General features: G+C 39.6%; 1 protein-coding gene across 3 annotated transcripts; it reads left to right on the forward strand.

Annotated features, from left to right (window-relative positions):
- Nucleotides 1-535: 535 nt before the first annotated feature.
- On the forward strand, nt 536-23,145 carry KEL (Kell metallo-endopeptidase (Kell blood group)). Of its 3 annotated transcripts, none has more exons than XM_053935024.1 (19): nt 536-770; nt 937-1,082; nt 6,128-6,269; nt 7,603-7,806; nt 8,393-8,517; nt 9,443-9,589; nt 9,814-9,876; nt 10,876-11,064; nt 11,454-11,599; nt 12,664-12,787; nt 13,286-13,396; nt 14,413-14,466; nt 15,059-15,136; nt 15,593-15,696; nt 16,526-16,636; nt 18,668-18,735; nt 18,971-19,128; nt 19,943-20,035; nt 21,285-23,145. In XM_053935024.1, exons 2-19 carry the CDS (start codon nt 1,065-1,067, stop codon nt 21,459-21,461), a joined length of 2,112 nt encoding a protein of 703 aa, XP_053790999.1. In that variant the 5' UTR covers nt 536-770; nt 937-1,064; the 3' UTR covers nt 21,462-23,145. The 3 variants fall into 3 exon arrangements, with proteins under 3 accessions (XP_053790999.1, XP_053790998.1, XP_053791001.1); XM_053935023.1 differs by having other exon boundaries at nt 14,413-14,511; nt 21,285-23,144; XM_053935026.1 differs by lacking the exon at nt 13,286-13,396 and having other exon boundaries at nt 14,413-14,511; nt 21,285-23,144.
- Nucleotides 23,146-23,147: the final 2 nt, after the last annotated feature.

A 23,147-nucleotide genomic window follows, 5' to 3' on the forward strand; every position in this document is an offset into this window, starting at 1 on the left:
TGAACAACTGAACAGATATCAAATTATCTTCAGACTAATGAACCAAGATATCATACTCTTCTCAGAGATTTGCAGCCTGGGGAGGAAAACAGTCCTGTCCTGGTATTCTACTTGTTTCAAGCACTTTGGAAGCTGACACCAAGCTGGTCCCCACTACCTCTCTCAGCTCACAGCTGCCAATTGAGAAGGTCTCAAGTCTCAATGTCTTGCTCTCCTACTCAGTTTTTAATGTCACAGAGAAATAATCTGGGTTCCCAGTCCTCAAAGCAGAGAAACCTCCCTCCCAAATCTTCCCAATATTTCTCCTTAAATAAGCAAAGACACACAGGCTGGCCATTTTCCAAGAAGCAATGAACAACTGTAAATAGAATCAGTAATTAATGATTTTTTTTTCTATGCCTCTTAATGGGAAAGAGAAAAAGTCAGATGTGTTCACCCCTTGAATGGACACTAGGGTGCAGATGAGAGAGCAAGAGCAAGAAGCAAGCCAGCACCTTGGCCTTTCCTCGTGGGAGGAGGAGCACTAGGATCCCTACCTTACACTATCTAGCAATAGGCAGAAGCCTGCGGGCCCCAAGGCAGCAGCAGGTTGAAACAGGCTAGTGGCAGGGATAATATCAGACCAAAACAGACTTGTTGAGTGGGCAGGATAGTGAGGCTGCTGGAGAGAAAAGAAACAGCGAATAGCTCAGAAGAGGCTGAGGGAGATAGAGAATCACATACTCCTGTTCAAAAAGATTTCAGTGGAGCTCCAAGAGACAGAAAGGCAGGTGGGTCACAGAGGCAAGAAGGGAAAAAAATATCCTTTCATGAGAAGTAGAGGTGTTAAGAAGATGGGTGGAGAGTTGCAGAAACACCATTTCCCTCCCTCTCATTTTCTCTAAGAGTGTTTGTCTCTGAGCTTTTCCTCTCACTTCTCCTCCCCACAACAAACAGCCAAGCTGGGAAGAAGAGATTGTCTCTGAACTCAGCAGAGTGTGTGGGCACAGAAGACTGATAGCAGCCAAGTAAACAGAGTTCATAACGGTGGTAGCTGCAGGAGCAAAGACTGCTCAGTGACAAGCATGAGCACTGTTCCACAGGTAAGGAAATGGGTCTGTCTTGCAATCTGCTGAGGGACCTGCATTGCACACCTTTTTTTTCCTTCCCCTTTCATAGCTACACTGCTTATTGCCTTGGGGGACTGAGTTGAGTTTTTGACAGTTTGTATCCAGAAAGGTCTTGTCCGGGTCTCAGAATTAATGATTTGGGATATGGTGTGATGATTTAGGGGTTCTTGCCCTTCCTGTTAGTCACCCTAATGGCCATTCTGAGAACTGTTTGAAGCACTGACCAACAAGTAATAATAGTAATAGTAAAACTATCAGTAGTAGTAATAATGATAACAACAACAACAATAATAAAAATAATAATAATGACATCTTTTATTCTATCTCCATTTTTTTCAGCAAGGTATAATAAGAAAGTACTTACACTGAAATGTGCAGTTTCCCCCCCACAAATAGTTGTGGATAAGCAAGGCACAGTTTTTGGAATGTGAGAATGACATAGTGAGCCTAATTGCTTCCCATGTAGCGTGGTGTCCTTTTTCTGCTTTGATGTCTTATATAAATAGCTAGCAAAGTCTTAATTGCATATTTACAGACAAATTGCACTGAACTGAACTGTTAGCTCAAGGTTGCTAAAAAAATACAAAACATTTAAGGGCAACAGAGATAAGTGAAGTGTTCTATGTTACTAAATAATACAAACATGTGTGTGTTCTTACACTGAGATCTGGTCAGTGTGACTGTGGCTGTAATGCAGTCACTTATATTTATCTTGTCTGCATTTTTATAGTGGAAGAATTTGCAGAAATGTTTGTTTTGTATATCCATTCTCAAATTTCTGTGTGATGAAGATCAAACCATAATCATAATTTTAGTTGTTTGCCATGGTTTTGCTTTACAATTTTAGCACTCCAGAATACAATTCAGCAACCGTTCTGTTTCATATTTCATGTGAGCAGGTACTCTATTTCAAACACAGGCTAAAATGTTTCTCAAGTGGCATTTAATGGGTTCCATTTATGTGCTTAAATAATTTGCTAACAAAAACTTAAGAAAATGAAGATTTTTGTGATATTGGGGTATTAGTCTGAAAATATGCCATCCATGTGAGTAATGTGATAAACATGATTTGGGTAACAGCCAAAGTCAGTAATTCATGAATAATCTACTGGCTGAAAAACAATACTGCTACCTTATCTGGTAAATAGTTATGAAAAATAAGTTCAGTTCTCTCTTCCTTTTATCTCTTTTTAAAAATTTATTTTCATGAAAGCTAGATGTTTCTTTTTCTGTAATATCACTAAACACTGTGAAAATGCAAGGTGAGAAAGAATTAGGCAGAGTGTCTTCAACCTTCCTCAGAATTCAGGAACAGCTCACAAACAGAAAGAAGGAGATGCTCAAGGAAAATCAAATTCTTTGGCTGATTTAGTTGTATCAAACAGTTCTTGCTTTAGTGATAACAGTACTTGTCATGCTACCCCAAGTCATGCTTGCATTTGAGTTAGATGATACACATAGTACATTAATTTAAAGTCATAGATTTTTATAATTTGCAGCTATTAGAATTAATTTTTTAATGATTTTACAGCCATTTGTTCTCACTTAGCTATAGTGAAGCCATTTAAATTTGAACATTTGCACATGTTTAAAAACATGAAAAAACTGAAACTGTACTGGAAATTGCATTAATCTTTATGCTAATATGAATGATTCTTCTCACCCATAAGTGAGGCCTATAAGGAAAAACCCTGTCAGAGGTTGAAGTCTTTTTACCCTTTTTCACTGGCTTGTTCAAACCATTCACTTGTATCTTTATATGGAGCATGCTGGATGAAGCAACCAGGTTTCAAAACATACCACAATAAAGTGCTGCTGCTTCCTGTAAGCTATGTAATGTTCCTGTATCCCGTGCCCTGGAAGTGTTGGTATGCCACCTCTGGTTCCATCTAGTTAAATCCACACCTCTGCCTTGGCCAAGGATCGCTGCCTTAGGAAGAGGTCTCTGTTTTAGTGCCTGTGAACCACTTAATCCATTGTGGCATAAAAGTGAAATTCATTCTAGATCAAGAATCTGACAGGGATTTTGCTCTGGTCAGTATCTGTGTAAGAGTACTGAAGAAGCAGTATTTGTCTGTCTAGATTTGTTTAAGCTGTTGTCATGAAAAAGGCATAAAGGAGAACTAAATATGACTACCCTCCTCTTTTTTCTCTGTTTATGTAGGTCTACAGTTTCTTTCAAATCCCACCCCAGTTACAGAGGCAAGATTAGAAAGTCATTTATTATGGAAGGTGAAGTGTTTCAAGAACAATTTTTATGCTTATGGTTCACATACAGGCCATAATCCAGTTTCTACGTAGAGGTCCACAACCAATTTCCACTCCCCTGTCATTTCTTTTGTGCTATGTTATTATTTGGGCATGCTGCTCTCAGACAAGTACTTCTCTAGTTGTTTCACAATGGAGACTTGAGGGGGGCAGTGCTCTTTCTCTTAGAGAATTTTTTAAATCTATTTGATGCATTTTGCATTTCAAAATAAACATCATGCGTAGGCCTGAAATAGACCAACTGTTAACCAAAAATTAATAAGAAATTGCACCAACAGTCTTGAAATACCAGGTTCTTGTTAGTATCTCCACAGGCATGCCATTTATGACTCAAAAGAGAGAAACAGATGTCTTCTGATAACATGAAACCAAATAATTGTAAAATTGTTATTATTTCATAGTAGGAGTAGGCCAGATTTTCCATGTGAAAAACAAGAAGTTTATTGCAGCAGAGAAATCAGGAGAATTGTGAATGTAAATCATTCACTCTTTCCTAAATGGTCAGAGAAGGCTTGCATGCCAAAGAACAGTTTTTCTATTTCCTTTATCAGCTAAGCTAGTTTTCTTTCACTCAGTTCCCTGCCATACTGTTGTGACACTTTCTCTCTTACTCCAGGAGTAAAACAGCTGTTTTGCTACAGGGACTTATGAAAGAAATCTGGATTTCCTCCTTTGTAGTTTGTACACTGTATTTTGCCAGTGTGATCATGTTCTGTATCTAGCAACTTGTAATGTCACTTGTATGTACTTGCTTTCCATTTAGTTATCCTGTATCCTTCCTGAAGAAGTCAGGAAAATAGGATTTTGAAGGAGAAAAGTATTAGGCACTCAACTCTTGTTAGTAATTTCCAGGAGTCAAGTAAGCCTTTGAGAGGCTTTTATTCAAGATTGAATAAAATTCACGTTTGAACGATTATAAAATTATAAGGTCTGTTTTTCTATTGCCTATTTTGGTTTTCCCTTCTATTAATGTTTTTGTGCAGAAGTTGTACATAGTATATTAGTCCAGATGATTAAGAGCAGACACATTCATTTCCTTAACATTCCCTTAGGTGAAGGGGCATATACTGTGACATACTTAATTCCTGTAAGATTTTGCTCCATTTCTTGTGATTTTTGTCAAGATCCATGTTTCCTGGTTTTGTGACAAATAACATAGATACCGAGAGTAGTGACAAATGCAGTTTAGCTGCTGCATGTAAGGGAGCAGCCAAGGCAGAAGAGAGATGACAATTTGAAACCTGAGAGTCATGACACAGCAGGCCAGAAGCAATGACTTAAAAAGCAAGGGGTGCTCCCCCCAGCATGAAGGGTGTAAGGTAGGCCTGGTGACAGTGCCCAGGGTCAACCAAGAGTGTAGATTGCCAGGCAAGTCCTTTGTGAAGAGGCAGTTCCGAGGGCAAACCTGCAGAGTCAAGGCTGTAGGTGATGGTCAGGATCCACATCGATGGAATGCCTGTCCAGAGAAAGGATGGCTGCCATTGCAGCAAAGTTCAGATGGAGAGCGCACAGGAGAGCTGCAGATGGCCTAGTGAAGAAGTGGGCATGTGCACTAAGGCTGCTTCTTGCCTTTCCTCAAAGAGCTCCAAGGCCCGACAAGGTTTTTCAAACAGATTTCTTTTATCAAAGAATCAAGATAGAACAGGGAGCTAAACTTGAGCCTGTGGGGACAGTACAGGCCAGGCCAGGCCTTGACAGTGACAGGTAGGACTCTCCCAACAGCATTTACATCAGCTTTCACAGCTGTGAGATTTTGTCCTTGTTTGCTACAGCTGAGGTTTTCCATTATCTTCTGGCTTTTCCCCCTCTTCTGCCTCCCTTTTCTCACTGTATACTCCTATCCAGTCATTTCACTTTTCATTTTTTGTCAATTCTTTCCCTTTCCTTATATATCACCAGCATGCATTCCTGTGTCTGTTCTTTCATAAACTGCTGTTCTCCAGTCTTATGTACATCAAAGTATGCAGAAGGAGAGAAAATGTCGTATTATTTAACTATATCCAGGTAGATGTTAGGGGTGTATCTTAAGATAGTCATCTAGCTTCCTTTGCAGCCAACAGAGGAAGGGACAAATAACTCTGGAGAATAGTTCAGTTCATCCTAAAACAGATATCTAAAACAGAAGGTGTACTCATTAGGTCCCCAGCCTGTTCCATGGACTGAAAATACACACCTAGATTATGAAAACGAAATTTAAGTGACATAAAACCTGTCTCTATATCAGATCTTCTCAGCGATTTATAGCTTACTCCAGTTTGTGGGATAGAACAAATATTTTCTCTCACTTGAATTGGACTAGAGGGCTTCGGCTGCAGTACTTTATTTCTTGAGGAGAGGTCTAAAATTAGTGCTCAGATTGCCAGACTCTGGCAGAATAAAGAACCACCAGTCCTAGCCATCCTATTATTAGCTTTATAGACTCAAAAATGCTTTGATATCTTCAAGAGGTATATGCAAGATGATTCCATAAACCAGAATGAACCATTGAGGGACAAGTCTCCTCATAGCAAGCTGGATTTTCAATGAGTAATTCATAACACTGTGCAACAGTTATAGCTTTAAAAAACAGGGAAATGAAGAAAGTGAGAAAGCCTATGGGAATACAGTCATGTAGATGACTTGGATGACAGTTGGTGTTATAGCACTAGTCCTGTGAACGATTTTCTAGTAGATTAGGTGGCAGATGGAGTATGTTATTAGTGCTAACCTTAATATGAATTTTTCTTTCTTGATTTTTTCTGTCTCTTCAGACCTGTGACCAGGAGCTGAGAACAGGTGCAAAGAAAGAACGATGCCTTCAGGGGAAAAGCCTACTTCTGTGTGCACTTCTTCTCAGTACTCTCCTTGGCTTTACATTGCTTATCACCTACCTCGTGATGACTTGTGCTCTAGGTATAATATGAGATATCCTTTTCTATTCTTCCTCATCCACCCCATTTTCAAGATCCCCTTCTTTCTTACCTGCCTCCACTGTGTTTTAAGCTCAACATCAGTATTAAGAACCAGACTTTCAGACTCTCCAGGAATCATAATACCTTTTGTCAAAAAGGTACATTTTTCTACCTCTTCCTTGAGTCACAGTGGGGAGAGATCCTCCACATCTGTCCTTCTCTGCCTGCTATTTAATATGCCTGAGCCCAGTTTTGAGGCAGAACAGCATTATATTGTCTTTCACCTCATCAATGTGTTCTGCTCTCTCTGTAGTCAAGAAACGGACCTGAATCTGAGACTTGGAGCTCCCCTTTTGCCTTTCTATCTCTGACTTAAGTCTAGTCCTGGTTTTCTAGCACAAATCAGTGCAGTCGTAGAGTAAAAGCAAAAGTCAGAGTTTCTTGCTAATGGAGAAGCTGTGAATATAGACCAGAAACATTAATTTGCCTTCCAAATTTGCTAAAGAACTATCTGCAGAATGGTCCATGTGAATATCTCAGCATATAGAAAGCTCAATACAGAAGGTACATTTATATTGGTGGATACAGACATTCCCTGCCCCAAAATAAACACTGTTGAATCTTTACCTAGCTTTTTTCTTTAGTTTTTGTTGTATGTTAGAGATTGCAGAGACCAAGGAAGATCTGTTTAGATCTAGTCCATTTCCACTCTGCCTACCTTCTCCCATGTCAACTTTGAAAACATAGTATAGAAAGTCTTGCCTTGATTTACTATTTCAGTAAATAATTGATCTGATCTGATGTTGATATAAGATACTGAACTAAAATGGCAATGTATACCTGGCAATTTGAAGCAGTTTAGAAAAAGAAAATTATATATCAAAGCAAGATATTCTAGAAATATCCTTGTCCTCTTTTGACAAATGTCATGCTGAAAAATGTTTCCCATGTTTGAAAAAAACATGTTTTAATCTTATTTCTTTCTCTGTGCTATGTTCTTCTCTTGCATCTTGTATTGACGCCATCAGTTGCTTCTTGTTTATCATGTGGCCAAATTTGGCTGATTCAGAGGAAAGATATTGAGAAGGCAGAATAATCCAACCTGTGGCTGTCTAGATAGTACAAATAGAGGACAATCTTCCTGGGATGTGAAAGAGAGAACACACTTCCTCCAAATTCAGCAATACCTTACAAGGAATTCAACACTGCATGCAAAGAAGCTTGTACCAAAAATAAGTCTTTTGGGGTAAATGCCCCCTAAAAGATTATTGTTTGGAGTTGTTCTCACTCTCCACTGTCACTTCTCAGTTCTCTCTTATTTACTTCCTCTTCAGGATCCTGTGATGCTGAGTCAGATCCTGCTCTGTTGGAAAGACTTCTGAATTCTAGGAATGACACTGTAAACCCCTGTGAGAACTTCTACAAATATGCCTGTGGCAGATGGGAAGGCAAACAGTCAAGCAGAACCAGAGGAGAATCACTAAATGTATTTGATGTGTTGTTGGAAGAAAACCTGTTGATCCTGAAAAGGCTTTTAGGTAGGATCAGATGATTGGTGTGTTACCTTCGGCATCTGCCTTGGTCAGATCTGACAATAGTAGTGACTGAGAGCACAATCATTCCTAAGAGGGACTGAGTCCCTTCTCTTCGTTCTTCTATCATTACAGGTACAGATTTATTTTTTGAGCATGTCATGTTACAGTAGCTGCATTTTAAACATTTTAGTTCCTCTTGCCAAGTGTAACAGATGACAGTCACACTTTAAATTCTGACAGCAACTCAAACCATTTTCCTGTTGCCTTGTCAAAGTAGGCCATTGCTGCTGTGCTAGTTTGAATGTGCACTCTGGTTGATGTGTCCTGTCTTCATGGGGGACTGAAGCATAGATATGCACTGACTTCCTGTTGTGCTCCTGTTTCCATACAAAGAAACTCACAGATTTGGCCTCAGGAAGAGTCATGGCGCTAGAAGGTCCCTTGCTTTGGGTCACTGTGGGAAATGTGGATGTATTTGTTAAAATGTTCTGGATCAAAGTACAGTATTTTCTTAAAACTCTTCTCTACTGCTGTCCCAACTTCTTTTTTAATTTTTTTTTTTTAATTTTAATTATACTTTTTTCCTCAGAAAGTCCACAGTTTGGGATAAGAGGTTCAGCCAAGGAGAAGGCAATACAATTTTACCGTTCCTGCATGGATACTGAACAAATAGAATCCCAAGGAGCTCAGCCACTGAAGGAGCTCCTAAATCAGGTGAATGTTTGTGTTGTTTTCTCTCCCTCAGGAAGAGAATTCCTGCAGGAAGAAGGAAAGTGGGCAGGTGGGGTCATATAGTCTTATATGATGTAACTTTTGTAGAATCTGACCCTAGTCATGGTTCACAGCACAACTTCCTAGTGATAAATCTTTTAGCTGTTTCAAGAACTGATTTTTTGACATCGGGTACCTAAATCTCTCCTCATAACCTTATATATTACTGATGGATGGTAAAAAAACAAGTCTATAGAGAGGGATCTTGTTTAATCTTAGAAGTTTGGTTCAGCAGGATCTGACTCACCGATTGGGGAGCATCTTGCAAATGGATGAAATTTTTGTGTCTAAAACCAGATGATCATTCAGTAGCTAAGGCTTCCAGGAGAGCTTGTTTAAAGGAGAAAATTTTTCTCTTTCCATTCTGGGGGACTCCTCTTGGTGCCAGGGAAGGCTGGACATCTTCCTTCCAGCAAAGAGCATTTATGCCCTGTGTCAAAGGGGGATGCAGAACCTTCCAGCAAAAAAAGGAATAGTGACTACAGGCCCACCTGTGAATCTGCTTGTCAAGGAGGTGGGACCAGTAATTACTGATCCCTGTTTGTCCTCCTGGATAGCTTTAGAAAAATGAGACCTATTTCCTGTCTCCTGCTTATCCAGCATTTTTTACTGCACACATTACTCTGTTGCTAATTACAATTCGTTTTCCTTGTGTCATTTTGCAGTTCATTGCTTTGCTTAAGGGAAAGTGTCAGGTCATTTTAAAGCCAGTAGGGTATGTAGAATACTTCACAAGTTTCCCCTGGTGCTTTTTGCTCTGTTGCTTCTCAGTTACCAGAATGACTGAGCTTATAGCTGTAAAAGAAAAAAAATTATAAGTACGGATCCAACCAGATTTTTCACTTGAAGCATTTCTGTCTTTCTTTAGATTGGTGGATGGCATAACACAGGATTGGGGGAAACAAAAGATTTTAATGAAACTCTTCAGATTCTCATGAGCAGATACAGCACCTTTCCATTTTTTAGAGTCCATGTGGGACCTACTCCTTTTGACCCCAAGAACAATATTATTCAGGTGAGTGTGCTAAAGAAAGAGCATTATCAAGGAAGCACTGTGAGTAAAGAGTCAGACCAAGGCTTGCTCAAGTTAAGCCTGTGTCCTTCTCTGAAAAACTGAGCAAATGTTTTCCAAAAGTAAAAGCAAGCTAACAGCATTTCAAATTCCATGATACAGAAAATACCAAAATATCCTCACATTTGCATTTCTGAATATAAGTTTTTCTTTACTCCTTTTTGCAGATTGACCATCCTGAGTTTGATATTCCACTTGAGAGTGAATTCAAAGAGAAAAATTATCTTGAGGTAACATATCAGAGGCTGAAGAAAGGTAAAAATAGCTATTTGATGCAGGGATGTCCTTGAATTGCCTCCTGGTTCAGAGTGGTCTGTTTCCATGGGTTACGGTCAGTGACCTCTGAAAATGCCTCCAGAAAGAACTCTTTATGAAACTCAGCTTTTCCAAAGGATAGATTGTAAAATGTAACCCATCTTACCTGCCAGGTTTAAAACTTCTTGTTTGGAATGTTATAATGACAATTTTAATTTCTATTTGCTTAGTAGTCTGAACCTGGGCTTCCTTTTAGCTTTTGCCTTGAAAGAATGTTTTTTAAAAAATGTTTCTGTCCAAAATAAGGCTTTATAACAAAATTTGTGTACTTCAGGGAGGGATAGCTAACATTTTTCAGCTTATTTTAAAGTGTTTGAATGTATGTTGGGGGAAGAAGTTCTTTGACCTTGGGACATTGTAACAAAATGAACTTTGTCATTTTTGAACTTCATAAAAACTGAGTTATGTCAGTTTCTCAATCTAAGCCTTTCAGAAAAATCCTCAAAAAAACTCCTGAGCTATCATAAGCATTCCTCTGAAACCTCATGAAGATAGAAACAAGAAGTTGACATTTTCTGTTCATTAAAATACTGGCTCATTATATCACTGAATTTCTCTCCTCTGACTCCAGAGATGGCAGGCCTACATCGCTAAAGTTATTCTAGTATTTGAAGTAATTGTGAGTTGTGAGAAGAAGAATAATTTGGGAATTCACTGTTCTTCACTGAGAGAGGAACTGTACTTGACAAAGGGTATTCCACATGAGCAATTACATAAGATGTTGCAGCAAGAAGACAGTTTTAGGGATGGGGCTGGTCAGCAGTAGTTTTGAAAGACTGAAGTTTATATGGTCAAGATGAATGGGTGGATGGATGGATGGATGGATGGATGGATGGATGGATGGATGGATGGATGGAGTGAGTGACTAATTTTTGGTCATGTATCTTCCATTGAAGATATGCTCTCTATTGCAGGTTCTCCGTGTGTATCTTTCATATTTGAAGAAATTGGGGGTCCTACTTGGAAGAACAGAGGATGGTCCCCCTGACTCCTTTTCCTTGACCTTGTCCTTCATCTCTAACCTCCAGCGATTTGTCACTCCACTGCAGAAAAGACAGCAGAGGGGGATGCTGTTCTTTCACACTACCATTAGGGAGCTACAGGTACCCGTGCCTTAAAGCTTGAGCAACACAGTTACATGTGACATTCATGTCTTCATTCTGAAGACCCAGATCAAAAGAGATATGAGACGCTGTGTTTAAATGCCATGGTCTTGCAAATTACACTTGGAGCCTGTTGAGCTTTAAATAACCCAGTAACTTATGGTCTTTTACTGACAGAGTTTTTTCAGGCCCACAACTCTACCCTCCCCAGTGCTAATTCTCTTTAAAAAAAAGTCACTTCTCCTCTTCAAGATGCACATTATAAAAACAATTTAACTTGTGGAAAGTATCCCTTAACATTATTGGGAAGACTATCCTGGTTTCCCTGTTATTTCTTGTGAGCCAGTTTAGATTCATAGTTCAGCATGTAAGCTTTGTTTTACTTGCAGGAAAAGGCACCTGCTATTGACTGGCTGGCGTGTCTCAAGGCTGTCTTCCATCCTGTGCCAATGAACCTCTCTCAGCCAATTGCAGTGCATGACATGGATTACTTAAGCAACATGTCACAGCTCATTGAGAAATGGCACAAGGGAAGGTAGGAGTCAATATCTATGGTTGCAGTTGTTCATGCCCCAAGAAGTATTTTCTTCAAATACCATAAGTTTAATAGATGAGAGGCTGCTATGTTAGAGGCTGCTGAATCCAGTAGTCTAACAGTTGCAAGGCTGCTGTGGCTTTATAGCCACAGCTTTGGCCAGTGCTATGGCTTGGCATATATTCCCAATAGGTTTGCACATTCATGCACCATGTATGAACACACATATAAAATAATATATTTACGTGTGTCACACAGAGAGTGAGCATAGTGTCTTGACTGGCCCCCATCCACCCATAGCACTCATACCAACATGAACACAGACTGATTCTATTCCTCAGCTTCAGCTGATCAGGATTGGTCTATACTAGTGAAATATGTGCGTGCACATGCATGATGTGGCTCACTCCAATAGCTGGTCTTAGGTATTCAGTCTGTCAAGAAGCTGGCCAAGATCTCCTGGTATCCACTTAGATATATCACATGAATATATGATCCCCTGAGTCTTGCAGCCCTACTTTGGCGGCTGATACTCTGGTGTCTTCCTGTTACAAACACACCTATACTATCAAATCCTGGTTACCATGTGCAGGGCTCAGTCAGGCAGACACCCTGACAAGCACAAGTTTACACTCAATCATTCCCTCTTATCAGCTTTCCTCTCCATTTTCCTGCATATATTCTCCCAGTCCAGTATGATCCTTCCCTTTCCCTGCCTTTGGTCCTTCCCATAAACATGTTGTCATAAATCTTACATAATCCCACAGACCTTTCATAATATTCTATATGTTTCACCCAGTCCTAAAAAGTATCCTTCTCCAACTTTCCATAGAGAATCCTGTGCCCCAGCAGGGAGTTACCCCTTAAGTCTCCACAGTGTTTTGGGGAGTTTCTGTATTCAACTTATGTCAATCATCCCTCTTTGATAGCCCCAGGTGTATTCCGTTCAGAGTTCTTTGTTGTCATTGGTCAGGTTCCTGGGATTTCTCTGCCTCAAGTTACTCCTCTGACACTTGCCTCGCTTCTGTGTTTATGGTTACCAGCCTTTGATCTTCTGTCTACAGGGTCCTTCACATTTATATGATTGTTTGTCTGGTTGGGAATCTCTCCCCAGCCCTTGACAGTCAATTCCAAGATGCACGCCTGGAGCTGTATAAGATCCTTTATGGAAAAATGGGATCTAGAATGGTGAGTTAGCCTTTCATCAGTTTCTTCAGCCTCCCCAACAGCTGAACACTGTAGCTCATGCCTTCTGAATGTTCTCTTGATATCTTAAATGAATGCAGTTTCTTAGATCTGGGGAGAAAAACTACTCTCTCATGGTCATTAAGTGCTTCTTTTTTCTCAAAAGAAATGTGTGAGTAGATATGACCCTCAGAAGTTTAAAGAGCTGAGTGTACTGTATCATGGAGTAGGGAAAAATATATAGGTAGTCACCTTTCTTCTATGGCTTTTTCTCTGCTAATAGACAAATCTGCATCTTGAGGGAAAGTAAGTGGAGTAAATCATAAGGAAATAAATATTTTACTAGAAATGTTTACTGCGCTAGCTTAAATAGAACTACATTACTTATTCACTACTGTCGATTTTAGGCAATGCTACTGTGCACACATCAACATATAATTTTACTGATTTCCTAGTCCTTTGTCCTCACTCTCATGTGTCTCTACTTCTTTGTTCCTATAGATCCCAGCTGAGCGCTGGAGGAAGTGCTTGACTGATACCAGCTTTTTCTTTGAGCCAGTTCTAGGGAAGATGATTGTGCAAGAAATTTTCCCTGAGCAGACCAAGAAATTTGTAGGTATTCATCATCTTAACCCCTAAGCAGAATTCAGCTTCACCTCTTTCTTTTTTTTGACATGCCACCTTAAGACCACATCAAGGCAGCAAAATAATCTGTAGGTTTCCTACCTTTTGTTCCTCTGCTTATGCACTTCCCCTCCTTTTTTGGGAATATGTTGGAACAGACGTTGGTGTCATTTTAGAATTATCATTCCTATTATCTTTGTCTCAACTGTTAGAAAAGTCATATGTACAGCACCAATAGCTATGACAGCCCTACAAATGCATGCAATTTCGGTATACTCCCTGGAACAAGAGTGTTAACAGTATTCATCAGCAATGAGATATATCTCAGTAAGATTTTCAATTGCAAAGACACTAAGCAATCATATGAAAACATTCTGAGTGGATGCACGGTAAAAAGAACACTTGCCTGCAGTGTGGAAGAGTCCTGTTTTTTTCATCCTGTGATGGTCAGAGTTCCTTTTTTTTTTTTTTTTTGAGGAAAGTTAGTGTAGCACCTGGTTTAGCAGAGCTTGAAGTTTATAAGGTGGCAAGAGTAAATAACACCGAGAAAAGCTAATCAGAAAACCAAGACTACATGTAGGGAAGCACACATTTTAATGAATAAAGAATAATTTGAAAAGGGTTGACTCAGATTGCCATAATTTTGGAAAGGGAGACACCAGCAAAAAATACTTGTGGATACTGAATTTTCATTTTGCTCAAGAGGGGGACAATTATTTAATATTGAATGAGAAGGAATTGTCTCCCTCTTAGTTACTGTGAGAGGCCAGATGAAAAGGTGTGTGGGAGAGAATGGTGAGCCCTGTGAGGAAAAACTGGGTGCCAGATAGCTTAATGCTAAATCACTGTAGAAAATGAAATCTTCTCTTTCATTACACACACACAAAAAAGGAATTTTCCCCCAGTTATTCTGTGGTTGAATTGCTAGAACATGGGAAGATGGTAGCTAAGAGTGAGCAATATTTTTGTGCAGTTGTGACCATGCCTTCTTTTCTCCATGGCAGGCTGAGCAGATGTTCTCTGTGATCCAAGATGCCCTCTGTGACCGCCTGGATCAGGTGGAGTGGATGGATGAACAGACTCGGCAAAATGCTAAAGCCTTGGTGCGTGCAGAAGGCAGAAATTACTGAGGTCTTCCTTTCCCTGAAGCCTCTGGAGAAGAAATGGAAGACACCTTTATGTATTCCTACCTGCTTCTATAGGCACACAGTCTTAAATAGATGTCTTATTCATACTAAAAATTGAAGGTGGTTTTATAAGTGCCAGCATGTGTGGGTACATAGCCTGATGGGTAGGCATAGAGTGGCTCAGTTTTTGTCCGTCCATGAATACTCTGAATTAATTTTTTTTGAGATACAATTGAATTCTATACATCTAGTAAGGCTAAAAGCTATAAAGCTGAATGGCAGAAGACAATACAAAGAAAAAGAATAGAACAACATTAGGCCTCAGGTTGCAGAGTTGAGAAAGCAGAGCAGCAGAACAAGATGTCTTCCTGAAACAGAGTAGCTGTCCTTTTGAAGGGCTGACTTACAGATCATGCTTACATTGGTTAGAAATAGCCTTTAAAAGGACATGCAGAATGTAAAGCCTCAGAAACTGATCAAGTTCCTTTATGTTTGTTTGTTTGTTTGTTTGTTATTATTTTAGGTATCCAAACTACAAGTGGAGATTGGTTATCCAGCTCACATACTCCAGACTGACAAAGTGAACCTGGAATACCAGAATGTGAGCTATATAATGTAAACATGCCTGCCTCATAATTGGCAGTTTACCTGTATCAACTGCTGTCTTGTCTGCTTACAAAAGAGGCTATGACCTGTGGAGCACATTTCCTACAGTTCATTTTTTGGGAACATATGGGACTACAGAATCTTTATCTGTTGCTTCTATATTGTTGCCTATACTGTCTCCTATTTAGAGTGGCTTGCCTGATAAAAGTAATTTTTTACCTGTTTGTATATTCTGTTTGGCTTTCAGATAACATTCCTGTCATATCTTAAACTGAAGGTCTTTAGAAATGGGAGGGGGAAAAACTACAAGTATCCCATTGGTTTCTCTTTTGATTAACCTTTTCTTGATCCATGGGACTTTTCTTTTTCTCATTTTTTTCTTTTTCTGAATTGTTCAATTCATTCTTCACTTATGCCCTATGACAGTCACATTCCCTGTCTCTTCCCTTAGCTGGAGATAAATGAAGACACTTTTTTCCTCAATGTGGTGGCTTGCTTGAAAGTACTGAGGGAAAATTCCTACCTGAAGCTCCTTCAGCAAAACCCACAGGAAAAGTAAGTCAGATAGTGATCTGAAAAATCAGATCACTTGTGAACCAGCTGAGGTTGGAAGGGACCGTGGAGATCACCTAGTTCAATCCTCCTGCTCAAAGCAGGATTAGTTAGAGCAGGTTGCTCAGAACTGTGATAACTGTATGTCTATATTCCTCTTTTACTGTGGAAGAGGAGGAAGGGCAGGTGGGAGCTAGTGGCCAGAACTGGACTCAGTACCTCTGAAAGTGGTTTCACCAGTTCTCAATGTTGCTGCAAGTCTGCATCACTGCATCCTGCTTTAAAGAAACCTTGAATCTGACAGGCTGTCCTTCATGGAGCCTGAGCTACCCACCATTGTGAAGAGAGCACCAGCCCCCTGAAAAAACCCCACTTTTTGACCATGCACCCTTAATTAAGGGGGCTAGCTGATTCTCTTGGACTTCTTAACAAAGCCAACAGCAAGGCACTGTGATAACAGGAATGCTGGTGGAGTCACCTCAAAGGCAGGACATAGGATGCTTCAGAAGGAAGGCAGCACTGACAGACGGGCTTAGGGCCTTACACCTCCTGCAGAGTATTCTGTGCACGACTTCACAGGGGTTACTAATCCCAATTTACTTGACAGGGAAATTGTGAGGGAGAATGTCTATGAAAACTAAGCTATTAGTTCTGACCATCTGTAAACAATTGAAGATTTATTTCAAACACCTGTAACTCTAGAGAATATGAATTTCATCATTTGCTGATGCTGTGTGAACAGTTGAGCTATTTTTGCAAGCTCAGTGAAGGATCACAGTGTGAGATAAGGAGTTAATACATTCTCTAATTTCTCTTTTTATTTTGCTTCTAGCTGGCAGGTGCACCCCTGGAGTGTGCATTCATACTATTCAATAAGGCACCACACGGTGGTCTTTCCAGCTGGAATGTTCCGCAGTCCTTTTTTCCACATGGAGTTTCCCAGGTATGGAGGGGCTTCAGAGGTGCAAGCTGAATGTATTCCCTGGGCTGCACCATGCTTCCAGGAGGAATCTTAGCAGGTGGTCTGTCCTTAATTTCTTTTTCTCACTGCATCCCAGAAAGACACAGGAAAGGGGGGAAGCCCAGCTTTTTCTAAGCCAGATGGATACTGCTTGATGCATTCTGAGAGAGAGTGATCATTGTCTCTGCTGAAGCAAAATCAGAATCTAGGTGAAACTGAACTAACACAAAGATATTACTCCAGAGCAAAGAGGCAGAAGTCATGTGTAGGTTAACTGCAAAGAAGACATTCCACCTTTGCCTCTCATTTTCTAAATTCCAAGGATTCCTGAAATTTAACCCAGAGAAAATAGGAGCCTCACAGAGCAACTTCTAGTCAGAAGTCTTTTTCTAATGTATCACAGTTCTTTTTTTTTTAAGAAACCCTTTCTACTAAGCAAATAGATTTTTAAATCTGAGTCTTCCCCTGCAATAGCAATACTTCTCTAGACCATACTCCTCTGGTTCTGTTCTTTCATCATGTGGAACAGATCTCTTAAGCAATATTTTTTCTGATAATAAAAGCACTCCAAACAGTTGACTGTAAACATATAATTCTATGTTCCTTTTGCCTATAGTGGAGAGATACTTGTCCTAATACCATTGTACTGAAAAATGAGCTCACATTTTGGCAAGAGGCTGAAGTTCAAAAGAAACATGTTTCAGTTAAAACTAATTATTTTCTCAATGGTGATCTTCTAGTGCTTGCAGTATTTAATTAATATATTATAGTATGAAGAAAAGGATATTCTCAAAAGAATAGTAAAAAAGAATTTTTTTTTCCAGTGGTATGGGCTGTCACTATATTCTTTCTCTGTGAAAAGGTGTCGATGCCTTCTTATTCCTTTTGTATTCAGTGTCAGTAAAGTACATTTTTCTCACTGTCACCTCAGCTGAGTAGACTGGTAAGTAAAACTTGATCAGCTTTCGATGAGTTGGTACAATAGCATTTTCTCAGATGATGCTCCAGAGTTTAAACTTTACTGGCAAAAGCCAATTCAGGTGACTGTGAGGATCATTTTCAAAATAAGAACTCAGGAAAGCAGTACAATTGTTATAGAATCATAAAAAGGTTTGGGTTGGAAGGAACCTTTAAAGATTGTCTAGTTCTACCCCCCTGCCATGGGCAGGGACACCTTCCACTAGACCAGGTTGCTCACAGCTCCATCCAGCCTGGCCCTGAACACTTCCAAGTGTGGGACATCCACAGCTTCTCTGGGTAAAATTTATAAATTGTCAGATACAGAGCTCCTACTGAGTTCCCAGTGATGGAATAATGATCTAGTATGAAAATGTCACGCTTCAGCACTGTTAATCAGTGCATGGGAAGAAAGAATGAGTCCATAATTTCATAAAATGGAAATGCATTTTGAGTGTTCTCTTCCTTGTGAGAGTATCTAAATTCATTGCATAGAACCATAGAAATTCCATTTCAAAATAACTACTGGGGGTTTCTAGGGCAACCTCTTGCTTGTAGCATGATTATCAATGCTAGACCAGAGTAATTGCAGTCAAAACATCATGATTTTAATTTGCATTGCCAATTTTATGTATCCCTTCTCATTAGACAGAAGTTGCAAGATTACTTCTCCAAACATCCTGCTTTTGTATAGTTACCATTGTAGTTGCTGTTTGTGCAGCAGTTCAGACAGTAGAGGTTCAATAAGGACATATATCAACATCAGAAATACCTGTTATTACAGCTAACAAAGGCAGAATCTCATTCATAGACTCTTCATTGTTATGATGGCTTATTAGCAACAAATACTTTAGTACAATTTTAAGCATAGGTAGGATAATTTGCACTTGTATTTGCACTTTTACATGCCTGAGTGACAATACATAGAAAGTGTTTCTGTGTAGTCCCAGAGTAGAACGCACCTGTGGAGTACATGGTTGTGCTTAGTGACTATAAAGAATGCTCCTCTGTCCTCTTTTTCTTTCCAAAAGCACTCTTTTCATCTTTATTTTTCAGCGCTGTGAATTTTGGAGCCATCGGGGTCTTCATGGCACATGAAATTCTTCACTCGTTCTATGGTTATGGTGGGTACTGGCTGTAGTGTCTTCATTTATTCTTCTAGGTCCCACTGGTACTTCCCCTTAGAGGATCTGAAATCCTAGTCCTTACATCAATATATACATATATAATTAAGGTAGATGAACTTAAGGAAAACATATTTCAGTCCATGCTGGCTACTAGGAATAATCAGTGATTAGTATGAGGAACACAGGTGAATGCCATAAATAGCTTTACTTCTAGGACTTTTTTCCTCCACAGTGTTGCCTGAGGGCTGTCCTGCATGCAACAGGAGTGCACTACAAAGCTCTATAGACTGCTTGGTTGAGCAGTATGAAAGCTACAGCTTTAATGTCAATGGCACATTCACACTGTTGGAGAATACAGCTGACACTGGAGGGCTCGCTGTTGCTTATCAGGTATTGTGATTTATTTCTGCAATCTCACAGTCTCACGACATAGCACGCAAGATTGCCCTGCTGCTCCTCTCTGCCACATCCTGCTCCAGTTCCAGATTTCTTGCACACCTGTGCCAGTGGAGCATGAGCCCAGCATGTCCTCTGTTAGTCCAGAGAGAAGTTCGACACAAAGCTTTGCTCATAGCCTCAATATGTCCATGTAAGACAACTTCTTCCCTTCACCACCTTCCCTGCTTATATCATGCATACAAAAGCATGCTATTGTATATATGCTTATATTATACTTGAGGAAGTAAGCTGAGACATGAAACAGAATTTTGTGTGATGGTGAAATGACTCCATAACAATGTTTTCAGCAGTACTTTAGAGAGAATTTTTTGTTTCCTCATGCAGTACTTCAGCTTAACTGCTGAGGGTAGTGTGAGATCCCTAGGTCTAAAATGGTGCTTATTACATTCTTTCATGAAGAACATTGGGAGGCAGAAAGTCTTTAATTTATAGTCAAGTATTTGCGATTTTTTTTGAAAATAGTTTTCATTCTTTCATAATGTAATTACCACGTCCTATAACAATGTGTGTATTAGTATCTGTGTAGTAGCATCTGAAATGGTAAGGAAAGTAATTATGTTGTATTTTCCCACTTTAGATTTATTAAGGGCATGGCCAGCAGCAGAGAGCCTCAGAATGAGGAGAGAGATACAAACTTGCTAATTTATTAAATATATATTAGATTGATAGATTTCATTGACAAAAGACATGAGCTTGTGATACTGTCTAAGGAAGATTTATAATTATCTATTTTATCTCTCCACAGGCCTATAAGAATTGGCTGAAAAAGCACAAAGAAGAGGATTTACCTAAGATTGGACTTCCACACGATCAACTTTTCTACCTCAGTTTTGCTCATGTAATGAATTCTAATCATGTGTCTTTTTCATTCTCCATTTCTTCTGCACCCTTACAGATTGTCTTTCTCAATATTCAATCACTTTCCCCCCTCTTCACAGTACTGAAAATGACCAATGATTCTCTGAGATCCAGAATCTTATTTAGAAGCTAAAAATCATATTTACAGCTCCTAACCTGTTATAGATCTCAAAGTTAACAAAAGGCCTGTCTGCAAATATATTTTTACAAAGCACTGAAATACACCAAAATTAAGTTGTAGCAGACCAACTGTGTCAGGGAAAGCAGACTTCATTGCCAGCCTCTGAGTACTTTTTTGCTGTTGTGAGCAATCTTACACATGGAAAGTGAAATCTAACTGTAAAAGTCATGTGTCTGTCCCTCCCTTCCTTCCTTCCTTCACTTCTCTGTCATGGTGCATAGCTGGATGTCACGTCACTCTGATTGGCTGATAGTGAAAAAAAGTGTTTCAAATGTTATTTAGAGACAAAGAACTAGAAGTACACGCACCCATAGTTTGCTGTTTCTGTGGGAAGTTGCAGTAAATTGCGCAGCTATGCATAGCTGTACTGCCAAGTTCCTCATGATAGATGGTTGGATTTCTGTGCTCAAAAAATCACGTCCTTGTAAGTCATGCAGTTGTGCAAAGGGAGAAGTTTTGTGTGCTTATTAAGTCAGAGCAGTGTGTGAAAAAACAGCTTATTGGGCCTTGCTGGCAAGATTTGCATTTTAGAGGCTAAATGGCAGCTGCTGCATCATTTGTTGATAAAGAAGGACTGGAATAATGAGAATGAAGACTTGGATTGCCTCTTTAACACCAGTAGAGTCATATCATTCTCCCTGAGTCTCTAGAGTAGTAATAGGTTTTGTGTAAGTGCTCTCCTTTGTTGATAAGCACTCGTTGATTTCACTTAAGATGCTGAATCCAGGCACTGAGACATCTTTATCACTTTTTTAGATAGAGTCCAAGGTTGCATGAGCCTAGCCAGGGTGACCTAAATTTTCTGTATTATGGACTATGCAGTATAGAAAAAGTGCAGATGACTTGTCAGAGAGTGAAATAGGGTCAGAGAAGTTTAAGGAAAGAGAAAACAATCCGAAGAAAATCTGACCATTGTTGTCAGCCATGTATGCACATTTCCTTATTTTCTCCAGCACTCTCTGACATGTGCAGAGGCATAAGGAACCCTAAGTCTTGTTCACATGAGGACTTCCAGCCAAACTGACTTTTCTATTTTGTTTCCCTTCAGGCAATGTGTGGACACCAGGATCCAGAGAAGCTCCAGTCTTCCCTGAACACAGATCCACACAGTCCCTTGCCACTTCGTGTCTCTGGGCCTGTCAGCAATAGCCAGGACTTTTCCAAGAGCTTCCAGTGTCCCAGTGGATCCCCAATGAACCCAGAAAACAAATGCCGCATCTGGTAATGTGCATGGAAGAGCAGGAAGAGAGATGTGATCCCAGGGAGAGGAAGGCCTGACACATGAAAATATGACCATCTTCTCAGGGCCTCTAGGGTGACATGGTGCTCTTATCCACTCCTTTGCCTTCCTTTTTTTGTTAGCCTTTCCTCAGCATTTGATGGCAGGGAAATTCTTAAACTGATCTCATGAGGAAGGGATCTCCTCCAAGGCTCTCAGTGCTCTGTCCCAGATGTGTGACAAGTCCCAGGGCAGCAAGGTGACTGGCCAGTTTCTAGTAGGCAACAGCTTTTGAGGAGCTGTGAACAGAAAGACTGTTACGTTATTAGTCCCTCTGTTTAGTGCATTTACCTGTCTGCTCCAGCAGCCTCACAGTCCTGTAGGAAGGGCAAGTCAATAAACTGGAGCTGTAAGACTTGGTAATATCTTACAACAGCTCTTGGGGAAATCCTGTGGGTTACTGTGCAAACCACATGTAACTTACAAGAGAGGGAAGAATCCTCTTCTCTTCTTTTGCTAATTAATTGAGACAGGTGATAGGGAAGACTCAGTGGCTACAACTTGTAGGCTGAAAGGTAAGTGACTTAATAATGACTTTTACTGGAGAGCTTCTCTGCTCCATTTTTGTTTCATCAGCAAAACTCACACATAAGAGGAAAGAGGAAAGCTCCCCCATTAATGGGAGGGTACCTGGGGAGCTGAGAATAGATTCTCTTTCTTTTCCAACAAGATCCTCTTTTCTTAAGTGTAGACACTTAAGGGTTGAGGATATGATAGAGGATGCAGTATCGGAGAGTCACAAAGGTTTCTAGAAGTTTCTGAAGCTTGAACAACTAGAATTCCAAGAGCTTCTCTGCATCATGAACCTGGTTCTCTCCCTACATTTGTAAATATTTACCATCCAAGCAGAGACATAGAGATGTTTCAGGATTTTACTTTCTACTTGAAACTGAATTTTAGGTATTCATTTGCTTTAGAGCAAAAGCAGTGTAAGAAACAATGTGATTTGGGGTAGCAGAAGTGCCTAAAGTACATTCTTAAGAGCAATGTAATAATTACATCTATTTCAGGGTCTCATAATTAGAAAATTTATACCGATGTTAATAAGTATACAAAATACTTATACCTTTTGTATGCTCTTCAAACTGTTCTTGTTTATGGGAACATTTTTATTTTACTTATTATATGGGCTGCCTGGGGATTGTTTGTGGAATAGATGATGGAAAGTGGAAACATCCCTTATCAATGTAAGCGTTTTAAAAATAACTGTGTTAATCCTTTTCAAGTACTGACAAATACAGCAAAATGTTTCCCAAGAATGGACTGTTCAGAGATTTTGTTTTCATTAACTAACCAAAATAGTAATAAAGTGTTTGCTTCTGAAAAAAATTACTTTGGTTGCAAACGCTTTATCATCAGGCCTGTATCTTTTTTCTGTATTTGTACTGTTCACAACTTGTCTGATGCTCTTAGCTGAACTTCACAAGTAAAAAATAAGAATATCTCAAAACAGTTTTATTTATTTACCATCTTAAAAATAACAAAATTAGGCTTGTACTTATCATTACCACTTAAACAGTGTATACTCTTCCTTCCCATCACTCATTCAATTGTTTTCTCCTGGCACCATGTCCAGACAGGTGGTTTTTTTTTTAAGATCCTAATAGCAAATAACATTGCATAACACTAAGT

The sequence above is a fragment of the Vidua chalybeata genome, chromosome 2 (genome assembly GCF_026979565.1).
Source record: "Vidua chalybeata isolate OUT-0048 chromosome 2, bVidCha1 merged haplotype, whole genome shotgun sequence".
Classification (NCBI taxonomy): Eukaryota; Metazoa; Chordata; class Aves; order Passeriformes; family Viduidae; genus Vidua; species Vidua chalybeata.

Bases quoted from the DNA above. Each gene is read 5' to 3' on its own strand.
- KEL (XM_053935023.1), top strand. The intron at 16,637-18,667 runs GTATGGAGGGGC...TTTATTTTTCAG, and splicing joins TTCCACATGGAGTTTCCCAG to CGCTGTGAATTTTGGAGCCA. The intron at 19,129-19,942 runs GTATTGTGATTT...ATCTCTCCACAG, and splicing joins GGCTCGCTGTTGCTTATCAG to GCCTATAAGAATTGGCTGAA.